Below are 17,100 nucleotides of genomic sequence, written 5' to 3'. Positions count from 1 at the left end.
AGCATCTTTTGGTGAAGTGTGGTGCAGTGCAAAGTTCTCTGTGCCTGCAGGGCACTGATATGTTTGACCTTCTGTGTGTCACATGGAGCCCCTCACCTGGCTCTTGGGATCCAGCTCTCTTGAGCTTCATGTGTTGGGTAGAAGTTGAAGTTCTACACTCTCAACAAAGCTCTCAAGTGAAAAGAAAAAAAACAACAATGGAAAGATGATGTGTGACATCAAGATCCAGGTTTTAACAACTGAGAGAAAGGGTAAGAAGAAATAGAAAAATACTGCGTTATTGTGGAGATCCAGTGTCTTGGAAATGTCACCTAGTGCATCCTGTCATTTAATCTGATTTTATTTCTTTCAGGGCACAAAAAGGGAGTAACAAACTGCACGTAAGGTTTCCCTTTAAAATGTTCAGTTTGTTTTTTAACTCTTTTACTTTTTCCCTGAAGACTGGATGCTCTAGGTAAGAATACACATGTGTCTTTAGATGAAAAGCCTTGTGACTGAAAATCAGCCACTGATTATCTCTATATAATTGATGCTTCAGCCAGTAAGTGAATGCTTGAGGAATAAAGATGCCTTGAAGAAACCCTGTGTCTCTCGGGCAGCCCTTAACCTTGAAGGATTAGAAACAAAACAGGTATTTTTATAGTGTGCATTTTTAATTAGCACTGTAATTAGTAAGTAAATAATGCATAGAATAAAATACTCATTTAGAGAAATTACAAAATATTTCAATGAAACCAAAGGAATTTTCCACCAGGAAAATGATACTGTAAGGAGTATTACTGGTTTTTGCTACAGAAACCTACATCCCTACTCTGAACCTCCATCTCTACTCTGCACCTCTTTGGCTTTTCTGTCTTTCTGTCCCAAAGGACAGAGGTATTTTCTAGATGCAACACGAGAACTGGGCTGCCCCAAAGTCAGTGCACCAGATGAGACCACCCCCTTTGCAGCACCCTGGGAGCCTGGGATGGGGCTGGTGCATCCAGGGATGGGGCAGGTGACAGGGCTCAGCTGCCAGGCACTTCAGAGTCTTTCCAAGGCAGGAATGCTGCAGGCAGCTCACCCTCTGGCATCAGTGCTGCACTTCCATCTCCTCTCATCATGCACTGGTTGTGGTCATACAGCCTGACAGCATCTCACCAGTTCCTGCTGGAAAAAACACCATTTGCTGGCCCCAAAACACCATTCAAAACCAACAGAAATGCGTGAGTGTCTCCCACAGGAACAAGCTCAGGGAGAAGCATCAGCAGCCCCAGTGACAATTTGATGGTTGCATGTTCAGGCACTGATTCTGTGGTTACCAATGTTTAATTTTATAAACCTAAAAGTAGCACCATTGATTATATAAGAATTACTCATGCATGCATAAATAAAAGCTTGCTGGACCTAACATTCAAGTGTGTGTTTTTATGTTAATGTAAATATTTCTTTATCAGACAGCATTTATATCCTGATCTTGCTAAACAAACAGCTGAAATCATTACTCCCATAGAAACTTAAGTGGAAAGCTTGGAGTCTAATCAAGAGAGCCTGGGCAATGGGTTAAACCCAGTCTTCGGAAGGTGACTTTTTTCTTCAGCAGCTGCTTTTTTATTTTTTTTTTTCTGTATAAGCCTGCTGTGTGAATTCAGGTGACTCCAGGGCACTATTTTAAAGTGTGGTCTCTGATGTGGGAATCTTAATTCTTAATACAGTTGACCTCTGATTTGAGAAGTGCTGGAGTGTTACTGGCTAATCAATATCTGGCTTGGCTGCTCTGCTTCAATTTTCTCTTCTGAAAACTATTTATCTCTCAAGGGTGAGATGAAACTTCATAAATGTCTAGTGTGGGCTTTTGAGCAATTTTAAAGGTGCAAAGTTTTACTAGGCAGGATGCTAGGAAAGGATGCTTTTTTAGTGAAATTTTTCTGTATATTTGAAAAGGTGCCTTTGCTGCACAGAGCAAAAAATTCCATCCTGTCAATATACATTCATCCACTAAAATACAAGCATCTTAGAGTGAAAAATACAAACTGCAGGGTTCAAATCACTTGCAAATTGCTTCCAAGTTTTGTCTGGTGAAACAGTATCATTACAGCAAATGTGGAACAGACAGCGCCAAGCAGCTTTATGTAACACAACTGCAAGCCATGGAAACAGAGGCTTGCAGAAAGTGCAACTCATACTGGAATCTGGCAGGGAGAGAGTGATAAATATTCTTGCACTTCAGAGTAATGGCATATGAATTTTAGTGTGTAGTGGTCAGGACCCTGTTCTGCATCTGATGATAAAAGAGGAGCATGAATATTGTATCAGTTCAGCTTCTGGCTTAAGGCCACTCTCCAGGCAATGTGCCACAGCTATGAAATCACTCTGTTATTTTCGACTTCTCATTAGATGAATAGAGTAGTGCAAGCTGTTTGAAACTCTGATGTATTTAAATGTTTTGAAATAATGCCTCGCATTTAATACCAAGTTTTGCTAACATGAGCTTTCCTAAGTGCCTGATAAAAATAGTCTTATTCCCTGCTGTTTAAACGTTATTTTTCTAATTAAATGCAGATGCTTAAACCACCACAAGATTCCATTGCTCAGACATTAGATCATCCATCTTAAATCCTGAATTACATTCTAAATTTCTATATGAACACTAAATACTACAGCAGATACAATTATGATTCCTTGCTAAAAGTCCTAATTCCCTGGGAACAAATGGGAGCGGCAGGAACAGTGCTCTTCACTCACAGAAACACTTCTCTTTAATTCAGTGTCAAAATTGTCACTGACTTCAGGGACAACTGTATTTGGTCACAAACACCAGGTCTTTACTGCTTAAAATAATCTCCTTTAGTTCTTAGTCACAGAGGCACAGAAGCTGCAGACTTGTATAGGTGTGTCCAATGTTTGGCAGTGAACACTGTTTTGTTTCGATAAGCAACAGCTGTTTTCAGAGCAAAATCACAGATTTGCCGAGGTTGGGAGGGACCTCTGGAGATCACCCAGCCCAACCCCTGCCAAGGCAGGGTAACACAGAGCCGGTGACACAGGAACGCGTCCAGGTGGGAAGATTTCGGAAATCACTGCCTGACATCAGCACGTTTCTACACTCGATTTTAACAAACAGCGGCTCAAGACAATGCTGCCAGCAGCAGGGCGCCAGGTCCTCCAGCACCTGTTCGCTGCTTTGGGAGACCCACATACCGAGCACTTGGGCTTTAAATCAGTGATTGTCTGCTCTCTTTTCAAAGCCTTTATTCCAACATGTATACGCTTTGCACTTTTTGCAAAGAAAAGAAAGATAAAACAGTCAAGTTGCGAAGTAGCTTCCCTGGGGTAGAACAGGGGGCCCTCATAGGGCTGAGGGCGCTGAGCCCTGACGGGCCGCGGCCGGAGCCCGTGTGGGGAGCTGGAATTTTGCCCGAGGATGACTCGGGCGCACGCACGGCTCTTGTGCCCGAGAAGCCGCACCTCAGGCCGGAGGAGCGGCCGGACCACGGCAGCCCAGGCCCGGGGCAGGTCACGGCGGCTCCCCCCTCACGGCTCCATCGCTCCCACCGGCCCCTCTCCCCGCCCCGCCACGTCACTTCCCGGGGCGGCCGCAGCCGCCGAGTGTCAGCGGCCGTGCTGTGATGGCGGCGGCAGCCGCGGCTCGGGGCGCCGGCGGGGCTGTGCCGCTCCTGACTCGGCGTGGGCCCCGCGCCATGGGGAGCAGCCGCGGCGGGCGGCTCGCCTGAGGCGGCGGCGGTAACAGCGGAGGGAGGGCGCGGCACTGCCGAGGGAGCCCCGCCGCGGGGGCCGCGACCCGCGCCGCCGGGGATGCTGCGCTGGGTCCGGCAGCAGCTGGTAGGTGCCTCCCTGCACCCTCCGCACCACGGGCCGGGCGAGCTCTCGGCTCGGCCCCGTCCCGACGGCGCCGCCCGGGCCGCGGGTCCGCGGGGGACAGGGCCGGGGTGCGGGAGAGAGGAGAGTCCTTCCCCGCGCAGGGGCTGGGGAGAACCGCAGGCTGCACTTGGATCGTTATTGAAGGGTTTTTAAATTTTATTTTTAACCCGTATCCGAGTGTTTGGGGTTTCAGTCTTTTGGCCTTTGTGGGGTTTTTGTTTTTTGTTTTTTTTTTTTTTTTTCCTCGAAACCCCTTTGGCACAGAGGATAGTGCGTTCCCTTTCGTGTGGCCCCCGTTGGGAAGGGCTCCCCAAACTTGCCGGACAAATGACGGTGCCTTTTCCCCTGGACCGACACTTCAGAGATTCGCAGCTTCTTCCTCCTTCCCGTTGCGAAATGTTTTAAGGCTTTTCACCCGACGTGCCTCTCTCAAATATTTCCCCGTACCCGAGCGCTTTGCAGCCGCTGCGTGCTGAGGATTTGAAAGTGAATGAAATTGAAGGAAAACATCCGTGAAATGCTTTTGGCGGGGGAAACCACTTGGAAAAGGCAGCAGTGAGGGTGCCTGTCCCCCCACACGGGCGGTGCTTGCTCTGCTGGGTTAGAACGAGCAGGGAAAACCAGGCGGCCGTGGCTGTCACGTCTGTGCTGCTGTAGCAGGGAAGTACATCGAGTTTTACTATTTTGATTTGAAGTATTGGCCGGCTTCCTGCCCCGACCAGCATTATCCTACTTGCGTTTTCTCTAAGGGAGAAATTCTTTTTAAATGATGTATTTGTAAAATAACTTCTTCCATTCTTTGGAGTTATTTTGCATCACGGATGTTGTCCAGGTTAGTGCAAGAGCTTACATTAGTTAGGTTTTCAGATTTTAATTTGTTAAAGCTTCTGTCTCACTAATGATTTGTTTAATTTGTTGCATCATGTTTTACAAAAAAAAAAAAGATTTAAAAATTTGTGTTCTTTTTTGCTCCTGTTTTTCCCTGACCTCCTTTCCCATAGCCCATAGATTTTCCCAGGTCTGTGTCTGAGGAAGAGAGCTTGTGGTCATGGTCTCAGTGCCAGCTTGACAGTGCTCAGTAGTTTGGTCTGACACCAAGAGTTACTGACCTGGAAATTAATTGCTCTGTTTGAGCTCTGACCACACTCTTCTGTTCTGTTACAGTCCTACACACGTTTTTAGAAAAAAAAACAACTGGTATAACATAGCTGTCATTTTTTCCACTTGAAGGTGGCTTGAGGTTTGTGTGTGTGGTTTTTAAAGCAGCATTATGCTGTCTTCCATAGAGTTTAGATTAGGACTGTATCAGTGCTAGCAATTCATGTATCAAACATGGTTGCTTTTTTCACTGCAAGTAAGTACACTGACCAGCTTTCCAGAAATCTGTTTGCCCTTAATAGAAAGTAAAACATTAGTGTAACAGGATGAGCAATAAACTTGTCACTAGGAGATTTTAGTGCTTCTTAAAGGAAACTGGTGGAAAATAACTGTTTAAAACTTGCACTGGTTTTAATAGGGAAGAAAATAATTAGTGTAGTAGAAAAGCAGGACAATAAAAATTCAAGACTCTTGGCAGACATGTAAATATAGTACTGATGAGAAAAAAAATTGCAATGATATGTGTTTTGTGGGTCTCTTCCTATAGATGTCACAGATGTTAATGGCTTGGTTGTTTCACTGCTCATAAAGATGAAAAATGGCCTAAGATAGGTATCACACTACATGTTTCTTCCTAAAGACACTCAGACAACTCATCCCTGTGTGTAATTGCTGGTTTAACATAGATCCCACCATATGTTTGCTTCTCCACATGGCTGTGATGTTTAGGTTCTGAAAGAATGTCAGAGGGCTAAAAACATGGGGAAGGATGCTGACAAAATAACCAGAATGAGTGGGAAGAGTGGGGTGACAGAAATAATTGAACCAAAAGGTGCCAAAATCTGTGTCTGAGAGGAGAAGAGAGGAATGTGTGGGTTTGGATGCCTTTGGATCATGCATTTGTACCTGTGCTTGATGTGGCAGCGGGTTTTATAAAAGGGTCCTCATCCTTACAGGAGGGTTGGAGTCAGGCAAACGAGTGGGAGTGATGGAAGTGGGATGTTGTAGTAATACAAAAGAAAAACGTTGGTGTGCAGAAATGCTGGAAAAGTAGTAAGGGACTGGGGAGAGGGAGTGGTACTTAGCTGAAGGTGCTTTGAGGTACTTTTTAAGTACTCTCTGTATGAAACCAATGAGTTGTTTTGCAACTTCTTGTTTGCTTAAGAGAACAGTATTTCATATACTGAGTGCTCAGGGTGTGTGTGGTTTTGAGAACTTGAATTGTTAAGATGGGGGGAGAATGAAGCAGGTGAACTTAAAGTAATGAGAGGACCTGGTATGGAATTCAGACTATTTTAGCCATGTTTTGAAAGTAGTGACTTTGCTGTGCTTTCTCTGTGAAGTCCAGTGCATGCCTGTAGAGCTACAGAAAGGGATAGAAAGGCATGAACAGTCATCTGAAGAGACATGCTGAGAATGTAAGGCTTCAATCATCCTTATTATCGTCTTACAAGTCCGTAACAGTTTTTTAACTGAGGTGTTGGATGTTTTTAGTGATTTGTTGTATCTAAGAAATGGGTGACAGTAGTACAGCCTTCAGTGCCTATGTAGTGCAAATCAGGTTGTTTGGTATCTTGGCCTTAAGTCTGGTTTTCTATTTCCGAAACAATTCATACCCCCATAGCAGAGACAGTTTATCAGTTTTTCTCCATCTAATGCTGCTTCATCATAGATAAGCTGCGTAGTAAGTCATTAACTTACTATGTTAATGTTACAGAATGTAGTTAATAGTTGGAAGTACTTGGGTTTTAGTAATGAAAAAATATAGAGCCAAATGGAGTTACATTTCATGGCTTTGAGTAAAATGCCATGATAAAGACAAGCTTTGGGCAGGAGAGATGTCTGGGTTCCAGCTCTGTTACCTTGAAATCTCAGAGAGCAGTAGGCATGTGGATTTGGAGGGTTGCATAACGCCACAGGCACAGCCAACTCTGCTTGAAAAAAGCAACCAGATAAACAACAGTTGATAGGAAGCATCATTAATATTCAGGAATAGCATAGTATGTTTTATTTGCATTTCCAGATGTGATGGGTTAGAGCTCATGGCAAATCTGTGTACCAAGTGCTATTGTGGCTCTCACGGTTGAGTTTGTGCAGTACCACCACAAAAGGAGAGTACAGTGACATTTGTAACACCCAGGGACTTTCTGTTCCACTTCTCCTTTGGTGGGTTTATGGCAGCATTTGGGCTGTGCTGCTCTCTGATGGTGCACATGCAGTGCAGGAGCTGTTACAGTGCTATTAACAGAACATACTGACACCTTCAGTTCTCTGGCAAGGAGGTCTCTGAAAATTGTGATAGAGTACCCTTGTATGTAGGATTTTAGCTGCATAATTTTAAATTATTAATCCTGTCAATTGGAGAAGGGACTCTGGATTTCTCTTCTATTGCTGTTATGAGGAGTTTGAGCCTTTTGAGCTGTTGTCTAACAGCTAAGTAAAGTACAAAGAGTTCTACATGGACAAAACCTAAGAGTTGCCTACCTGGCCCCTCTTGTATTAATGACAACTCAAGACAAGTGTTGTGCTGGATTTGGCCGAGTATCTTTGCTGTTTAAGGACCTGAATGCTGTAGTGCACAGCAGCTTTAATGCTGTGGTGGGCTGGGTTTGGGCAAATGCAGTTTCCTTATTTTACTGTAAATCAGAGATAAAATCTATAGATTAACTGTAAAATCTAGTTACCAGGCTATTTTATTTATTTCCTGGTTATAAGAAGGTTCAGTTTGAGAGGGGTGTCAGGAGTTTATCAAGTCCAGAAGTTCTCCATAGGCTGCATTGAGGGGTGATCACAGGGAATGTTTTTGACTGTTCTGTGTAGGTAGTGCCTGTCACACCTCACACCCTCCACAGCCAGCACAGTATCTGTAGGAGTGTTCATCTTCTAGATGTGTTCTAATGAAAAATTTTTACTAATAAGGGAATGTCCTCAAACAGATTAGCACTAGAGGATTGGATGTCTAGGATGGGTTGGTTTTTTTGTTTTTCCTTTCAGATGCTGGTTACTGTTAAGATGTTCTGAGAGGACAGATGGTATTTTGAAATACCTTGCAGTTACTGGCATTCTGAACAAGGTGGATAGCATTTATTTCATTGTTTGCACTGACAAGTGTGTATTATTTTCTCTTAATCATTTCACTGAATACAGTTACTTCCCTCCTCCCCCCCTGCCCCAAATTCCTTCTGTTTTCTGAATGCCAGAAGTACTTTAAACTAATCCAATGATTGAGAATCTAGCTTTTGAAATCACCTTGCTATTCTGGAGTACTATTTCCCTCCTCGTCTTTGTCAATGAAGCCTCTTCCCCTTTCTGACTAAAACTAACTAACTGCTTGTTATTTTATGCTAGAAAAATAAATGCATATTTGCTCAGAAGAGTTCCTGGGGGTTCAGACTGCATGGTTAATACCTTCTGAATTATCACTGAGGGATCAGCGAGGTGCGTGTTGGAACAGCCCAAAGGTTGTATTGCTTTGCTGGAGTGGTTTGAGAGCTGGAGGTCAAGGACTCCCTTCCTGTAACTTAGCAGAGGAGCAAATGTGGCCCTCTTTTTTTTACCAGAGATATTCTTTGATCTGCTGGACTAGTGCTCCCATGTGTTAGGGTCTTTTAACCTTATTTTCTCTTTGTATTCTGTGGCTGCTGAGGGCTGATACATTTGCAGCACAATGTGTTCCAAAGCGTGCAGAACCTGGCCCTGCCTTCAGCCAGCTGTCTGCGCCAAATGGAGACGTTCGTTGTGTCCTGTGTGTAATTCGTAAGTCTTACCTCATGAAAATTAAACTCTAAATCTAAGAATTGCATACCAAAACATAATCAAACCAGTCCTGACACTGATTCTTTCTAAAACTGTTTTAAAAATGGGAAGATTGGTGTTGTCTGATGTGCTGCCTTGCTGTGAGACTTGGGTATTTGACCTGTATTTTGTCCCATCCTCTTTTCTTTTTTCTCCTATCCATGAGCTTTTTAAACAGGAAATTTTTGTTGTGCCAAATTTCCACTTACCACTCAATAATAGGACTATTTAATTGACTGTATGATATTCCTGCACTAATGGGGTCCTGCTCCCTTAATAGGTTCTGTCTGTTCATGGTTTTTATGTGACTAAAGGAGAAGAGGGAGAAAAACAGAATTTTGTTAACAATGAACAAAAACTATTTGTGTTCTGGTCAATAGGGAGTATCTGGTGGGGTGGGTGAAAGGCTCTGTTTACTGCTCAGAGATTGTTTCTGCACTCTCAGTGGAAGGTAAAATTGTAATCTAAGGCAAGTAGACGTGCTGGATTTAGTAACATTCAACATGTGTTTTGAATATCATTGGTATTTGTTTTTCTAGTTTTAAGTGGGTTGGCTGACTTCATTAAAACTGACATTTGCTTTCCTCTGGGATGGAGACAGAAGTTACAGAAGAAAAATACAACAATGTGTTTGAATTTCATTAAAAGCATCATGACTTGTGACTTTCACTGACGATCTGTTCTTGCTTTTTCTTGACTGTATTGTGATGTGCTCAGTAGTTATGACTGTTTTTGTAATTATGTCACCAGGAAAAAGTTTATCTCTCAAAAAAAATCCTTCAATTTCTAGCTCAAAATCTGTTTGTTAAGCAAGCAGGTAAGAACTGCAGCAAAACAGATGTGACAAAGTGTCTCTGTAAATGCAAGGTCATATCTTCTAGCTAAACACTGATGACATAATTGCAGCTAGACTTTTTTCAACCTCTTTTCACCTGCTGTTGAGAAAACCACTTAGCATTAGTACAGACCGTGGTAGAAAAGATAGAAACTAGGACTGAGAACTACACTGTGATTTAAAAAACAAACGCCTGCAATTCCTTGGCCTCCCACATGCAGTGACTTAAGAGGATTTTTTTCCTTGTTTATTTTGCGTAAAAATAAGTCTGGGAAAGGAGAACTTTCCTGTAAATGGGAAGGAGAGATAATGATGCAGACAAAAGGCAAACTGTTTGTTTTTATCCTGAAATGTTTTACTAGAGGAAGAGGTTTTAAACGGTTTATCCCCCAAAATACATGTTGTCATCTGTTGTTGCATTTTGTTACTCCTTTGCATGTTTTTGTGCTACTTTGTGTGGCTGTGCACATTTTTGTAGATATTTATATTTCTTTTTGGAAAGAGAATTGCAACAAAGTTGAAACGAAGCTTAAGATTTGGCAAGCTTTAAGGATAGACTAGTCTGTATACATGTCTGAAAGCAGGGCATTAAACCGACACTTAAATCATAAATCGTGTTCAAAATGGAATTAGAACTAAAAATGCTATTGAGTGGATGCAGTAGACTCAAGACTGTAATGTTTTACAGAGGAGGCTTTTTCAAAGCATGTTAAAAGAAGAGCCAGACAGTTCCAGCAATGAACTAAGTTCTCTTCCTGTGAAATTTGTTAAGCAGCCATTGTCAGCAATTGTCAGTATAATTTTGGCACACATTTTGAAAAAGCCTTAAGATTTATTATTTAATGGTGATTTTGGGGGAAGATACTTTTGGAAAGGGTTTGTTGTTTTTTGTTCTGTGCTGAAAGAAAATATGAATTAGACTCTCAGTGCAGGAGCTGATTGGCATAAATAGCTATTGCCTACTAGAACAAATCCAAATATTGAAAACAAGGGTTTTCAATAATGGCTGTATGTGTAGTCCAGAACAGGAGCCCTTCATGCTTGTGTAAAATACTTTTATAAATGATTCTTCAAAGCAGAGGGTAAATAGCATTTCATTTTTACATAATAGTGTATTTAGTATGCCAGTACGTGAAGGAATGTATGATTGCTCTGTATTTTTCCTGTCATGGACTTGAGAAATGTCATTTTTTTTATGGTGAAATTGCTGTCTACAAAATTTGAGCTGCTTTCTAGCCTTAAGGGAAAGTCCATAGCCTGTCACAGATTTGAATGCTTTATTTAATATTGAAAATCTGCTATAAGCCTACTTAGCAAATGCAGGGAATGTACAGAAAAAAATGCACTTGAGGGGATTCTTTTTCTGAGATCCATCCTATGGTCATTAGAGGTATGTGAAGGATTTGTGTGTTTTTTCTTTTCTTGCATTGGTTCTGTATTTCTTAGTGTGGCCTGTTTAGTAGCTGCTATTTCTGTGGTTGATTATTGCAGAATTGTAGCACTTTCCATGTTCAGTGTAGTTTGTATAGTTTGAGAAGTCTTCTGAAAAAGTGGCTTGTGATTTTTGAGCTCTAAATTCTTATTTTATAAAATGTGATGCCCTGTAGTTGTCTCGTAATGGGTGTCTGAAGTTACTCTTCAGCTTTAAAAATCTTGCCTACTCTCCTTTTGTGCATGCCTGACAGGAAGATGATATTGCAGATAAAGAAAACTAATTGCTGGAGCCCACAGAGGAAAACTTTTAGTTCCGAAATTAGAACTGTGTAGTTGGAACTGCAAAGGCATCTTCATTTCCATGTTAGAGCAGTGGGCTGCTTTGGGAGCATGTGGCAGAAGACCACATTTGACATTTTGGACTACAGACACTGTCAAGCCTCAGTGTCTCTTCAACTTCTTGGACTTTTATGTAAAGCATCTTTTTTCAAAGAAAAAAAAAATCAGAGCACATTGACAGGCCTTGAAATGTAAGTTGGGAGCCACTAGCCCTGCCTTTGGGATTGAGGCTTGCTTCTTAGAACCTGAATGTTAACTAAGTTTCTTCCTTCATTGGAGCTGAAGACAATTTATTGTAGAGTCTCTTTTCTTCCGGAAAGCATCTGAGCAAAAGTGATTGATGGTCTGTGTGTCTGACAGGGAGCATCCTAAAATAAAGCAATGGGCAAGGAATGTATTAGAGGCATTTGGCTGGTTAAGCACATTGAGGCAAGAGGATAAGCCACATCCAACCTGGCCTTGAAGACTTCCAGGAATGGAGCAGCCACAGGTTCTCTGGGCAACCTGTGCCATGGCCTCTGCAGCCTCACAAGGAAGAATTTCTTCCTTGTATCTATTCCAAATCTGCCCTCTCTCAGTTTAAAGCCATTCCCCTTTGTCATATCACTACAAGAACTTATAAACAGTCCCTTGCTGGCTTTTGTGTAGGGCCTCTTTGGTCACTGGATTAATAAAGTGAATCTTGGCATTCTGTTGAAGACAGTCGTGAAAGAGCAGCTGTTACAAGCTCCTAGGTTTGTATTATCATATGAAGTCCAAAATGGACTATGCTTTATAAATACTGTGATTTGGATTTTAGAGGAGGATAAGAAAGCCATTTCCTTCATTGATGCAAGCTGGACTGTTTTTGAATTAAACAATTTACCTGAATCTCCGTTCAAATCCTTTGCTGCTAACAGGAACTGGACATGCCATAGCAGCCTTTGAGAGTGCTGTGTTAGAAATATTAACTGGCCTGTTCAGTTCATTTTTCCTTTCTGATTTTATTGATGTTACAAGACCAGTCTGTTTGGCAGTGACCTGAGCAGAGAAGCTGGTGTGGGGCAGTATGTTAGCAGTGAATGAGGCCAGCTTGCCTTGTTTGTTGTGTTTACAGATAAATAAAGAGAAGATAGGTGATTTTTTAAAATTTTAAGTAGGGATTTTTCCAAGTTATTTTTGGTGGGCATCTTGGCAAAATAGTATGTAAAGTAAGCACAACTTGAGCTCTGTGTGAGCAGGACTTTGTGGCAAGCCCCAGTACAACTTTCTTACTGCAATACTAGACATATTTTAACTTTGTGAAAGGAAGGGTTATTGCCTCATGATTTCACAGGTCTTGTTACCTAGAGGGTGTGTTTTCACAAAAGAATGTAATCTGCTTGTAAGTCTTTTAGGAGGTTACAATATGATTTATTATCAGATATTTTGAACAGCTGTAGATACAGTTGGAGCGAAGAGGAAGTTGCACAAATAGTGCATGACTTTAAGTAGTTTTATTTCTTTACTGCCGTGGTATTTAAAAGGGGAGGTACAAATTGCATGGCACTGTGTACACATCAGGGTGCTTCAGCTGATTCACTATTTTAGTTGTTAGAGCAGTGTTTAAAATTGCTGTGAGAGGCTGTTTCTTCCTTCATGCTAACCTTTGATAAGGCAAATTCAGTTTGACTGCTGCCCAGTTACATGACTGAAAGAATTATTGGCTGATTGTATGGAGTACAAATTTACACAGACTTCTGAAAATGGGCATGGAGTGTGAATAGATCATCTTATCTGACAGAGGGAGAAGTGTTCTATGTATATTCAGAAGAAAATCCAAAGCAAGAAAATCCATTTCCTCAAAACACCTTTAATCAAAATATATCTTGACAGCAGTGTAATAGCAGACTTTTGGGCTGTCTGCCAGGAAATGTGGTGTTCTGCTTCTGCAGCCATGATCAGTTAAGTCACTTCCCTAGGAGAAAACTTGGTCTCAGAAAGCCTTTCTTCTGTTTATTAGCTTTATTAAGTAGTATGTGATATTCAGAAAGGTTTTTGGGGAGCTGCTGCTTTTGTCTGTTGTGTTCAGTGTGGCTTTTTAAAAGAGGAAGAGGCTCTGAATGAGACTTCCTTCTTTCAAACCCCTTTCACTTTTCAGTGGTCACATAGCAGAAGTTCTTTTGGCAAATACAAGTTTGGTTTTTCTTCCCCCTTTGTAAAAGCTGTGAGTAATGAATGAGAAACCCTGGGAGATGATATTAAAGTATACTAAAGTTTATGCAAGTCATAAGCAAAAAGCACCTGGCAGATGATTTGTGATTATCAATGCACATATTGCAAAGCTTGATAATGAAATTGGTGTGTTGCTTGCCAGTCTCATGTCAGTAATCCTTGCTGAAAGATCTGTGGATTTCTGCTGTCTCACCTAACAGTGCTGTAGAGTGTGTGGGGAGGGCGTTGGTGCACACTGCCATACCTTAATAGTGGCATTGAAGTGCTAAGTCTTGCAGGAGGTTGAGTACAAAGTCTTTTTTTTCTTTTCTTCCTTTGCACTTGCAGGTGTTGGGAGGGTCGTTTTTGTAGCGCTGATCCTCATTTGCTTCCTGTGCAGTTGCCTAGTTCGTTATGTGTGTTATTAAGGCTTCCCCAGCAGCAGTGTAAAACTCTTCTTTCAGGGGGAAGCTTTTTATTACATGACCAGACAACTGGCATAACAAATTAAAAAAGATTGGAAAAAAAAAACCGAGACAAAACCAAAAACACAAACCAAAGTGGGAAAATGGATGGATCAGTTTTCCTTACCTCATGGCTGATGGGCATTTCTCCAAGTACAGTGGCTGAGATGCAGAGAAAATGTAGGAAAGAGTTGTTTGGGGGTGGCTGTTGAATCCCATGGCTTTCATGAAATAAATTGCATAAAATTGGAATCAAATACTTCTCCTCAGCTCCCCAGGATATGTTTTCTGTGCTGTTTTAAAGGGGCCTAATTTACTGCACCGAGAATATCTTTGTCTAACTTTTAGAACAGTAACTGCTGAAGAAGTTTAGTGAAAATTACTTAGACTTTGCTGACAGTCATTCAAATTTATAAGAAATGAAAGCTATTAATCACTTCTTTCTTTTTCTTCTTTTTAGAGGTTATTTTCTTCTTTTTCTTCTTTTTAGAGGTTATTTTAGAGGTTATTTGTGCTTTATAAATCCACTTGACTAGACTATCTGTGTACTGTATATAAGTGGCATGTTTTAGGCTGTTTTCAAAACCAAAGTATTAAGTTAATCTGGGTGCAAAACTTCTGCTGGGGAAGTGTGTAGCAAAGATTAAATGAGAGCTGTATTGCAAGGGGAGGTAACACCTCGTTTGTGTTGGTAAGTCATCTGAAGAACTGAACTTTGGCCAATAAATCTAGATTTAATCTGCATCATGACGGGGAGAAAAATCAGGTCACTTCATCTTAGGGTCAGATTTTATTTAAAGGAGATTCGTGTAATATATATGCCTGTAATATATCTGGTCAAGAAGCCTTAAATACCAGGTCTTGGCCTATATTCAGCATTATTTGTTATGAAGTCAGTGATCTGTGCACTTGGGTAGAAATCGCTTCACTAGATAACTGCAGGAAAACTATTTTTTTTTGGGAAGAGATTGGTGACAACTTAATCATTTTGCGAGACTCTAATTTAGGGTTTCTCTGCTCATGCTGTTTAGCTGCAGAAATCCTTTGACAAGGGCATGTTACCCTACTTTTGCAGCTGAGTTGAAGAATGACGTTAGAAAGAGAGAGAACTGTCTATTAAGTGAAATTAGGAAACAGTGTGCTTTCTGCACTGCTTTGCTGGCTGCACAGAGTCACTGTGGAAAATCCCTTGCTGGGCAGAAATGTGGTCTACGAGTCAGTTTAGTGTCGGGAGCAGGCTCTGTGACCAGTCCCATAGTTAGAGAAGAGTTAAAGACATTTCAGCTCTTGAACAATGAAGTTCAGTGCCTGTGCAGAATTTTCCGTGGAAAGATGTGTAATGAAAATTTCTCTGAAGATCTGCGTAGTTGTGGTCTCATCAGCTAATTATGAGATGTCAGGGTTGTTGGCTAATTTCAAGTGATCTTTAGTAGTTATAGTCGTAAAACTGAGGAAATCTGGGTTTTGTTCCCAGCTCTGAAACTCACTTCCTGCTGTGACTACAGCCAAGTCACTGAGGTTGTCAGGGATGTGTCCTTTTCCAGCCACAGCTCTGACAACTGAGGGGTTTTTGTCCCCAGCCTGCCTTGCATGTGCACTGTGATCTGCTGACTGCACAGCTTCTGTGCCTTCTCTGTGGCAAATGTCAACAAAACAGAATTAAATCTCTATAGACTGCAAATTTAAGCTGTTTTAGCTCCACAACTGCACCTGTAAACTTGTATGGCCCGAGATTCTGATTTATTTGGAAAGTAAAGTTCATGCTTTTAATCACCTGAGCCTGCTTCAGCAGAGGTAGTCATTCTGATAGAAGTGCTTGTGTAGTGAGACTGGAGTTGTACAGAGGTCTTTACTCTTCATCATAAAATGTCATCATACTCATCAACCTTCAGGTGCTCAGATAGTGGCCTAAAAAGGGCATATAAAAAATTCAGTGATATTCTAGTCAGTCAGTAATCTTTGATTTATCTTTTAATAGCGTTCAGCAAGTGGCATGCAGGTTAGCATTTATCACTGTCAGAAAGAAGACTGCAACTTGTTTTCTCTGCTCTTTGTGTTTTTTTCCTTGCTTTACATCTGTTTGATTTAGAGTGGAATTTTTCCAGGCTGTAGAGTCTGACTTTCCAAAGTGAGGATGTCTGGCATTTTGTGAGTGCCAGACATTTTCTGAGATGTAGAAGAGAGCTGTGCACGAAGTCTTACTAATTAAGTGCCTTTTTTCTTGCTTGAAAAACACTTTTATTTGTGGCATCTTCTGGATTGATTTAGAAATACTGTGTCACTAATGTCAGATATCCAAAATGCTTCTGCTACAAACACTCTTTAAGTTTTGTGTCAGCAGTTAACAGGTACATTTTTTTTCATCTTCCTTTAATGCTTGTATTTCTTTTCCTAAAGCTGTGAACACTTCCTTGCATTTTGCTTTTGGTATCCTGTGTATTTTTTTCCATCCTTTCCCGTATCTACTTTTTGTCTCCCTGTTCCACTCTTATCTTTAAACAAGTTTTTACCTTGGAGCATGTGACTAGACCAGCCTTTCACTGCTTGTCATCTAAAGTTTATTCTCCTTCAAATCTCTTTGAAAAATCCCCCTTCCTTTCTTTTTCCCTTCATTATTCTGGACCTCTTTCTTTCTAAAGCAGAATGTTTCTGTAGTAATGATGCCAAACACAAACATTTCTGCGTTTGAGAGGATTTTTTTAATTATTCCTTTACTTTAAAATGACACCATCCTGAATGTGAACATACCTAATGACCTGTGTTAGAGATATTCATGGATTAGAGAAAAATAATGTTTGGTTATACCAGCCATTTTTTATGTCAGTCGTTGTGCTCACTGTTCATCTTCTGTAGTTAACTTGTACAGAGGTATCTTCTGGAGTTCTGTGAAGTGTCACTTTTTATTTGACATGGATAAAGCTCTGAGCCTCATTCACAAGTGGAGCAAAACAACTGCAAATGCAGTTTCCTCACCTGCAGTGGTGGAATTGATAATGCCCTTTCTAGCAAAGGACACCACCAGTTGTCCTTGCACTTGGCATCAAAGAAGAAGGAGATTGTGTAAACTCTGCAAGTTGGTTCTAAGATTAGGAATGTGTGTGA

At 41.3% G+C, this 17,100-nt stretch overlaps 1 protein-coding gene across 11 annotated transcripts in view; it reads left to right on the top strand.

The window, feature by feature from the left end:
- The first annotated feature begins 3,580 nt into the window (after nucleotides 1-3,580).
- ATP11B (ATPase phospholipid transporting 11B (putative)) overlaps nucleotides 3,581-17,100 on the top strand; it is a 65,848-nt gene continuing 52,328 nt past the window's right edge. For 7 of the 11 annotated variants that reach the window (XM_038146455.1, XM_038146454.1, XM_038146450.1 and 4 more), the window contains exon 1: nucleotides 3,582-3,822. In XM_038146455.1, coding sequence (XP_038002383.1) covers nucleotides 3,796-3,822 — 27 coding nt within the window. In that variant the 5' untranslated portion in view covers nucleotides 3,582-3,795. Of the gene's footprint in view, nucleotides 3,823-17,100 lie in introns of all 11 variants that reach the window. The other 4 variants (XR_005258033.1, XM_038146452.1, XM_038146451.1 and 1 more) reach the window with 1 other exon arrangement.

The sequence above is a fragment of the Motacilla alba genome, chromosome 9 (genome assembly GCF_015832195.1).
Source record: "Motacilla alba alba isolate MOTALB_02 chromosome 9, Motacilla_alba_V1.0_pri, whole genome shotgun sequence".
In the NCBI taxonomy this organism is placed as follows: Eukaryota; Metazoa; Chordata; class Aves; order Passeriformes; family Motacillidae; genus Motacilla; species Motacilla alba.
This window is presented reverse-complemented; position numbering and strand designations above follow the sequence as displayed.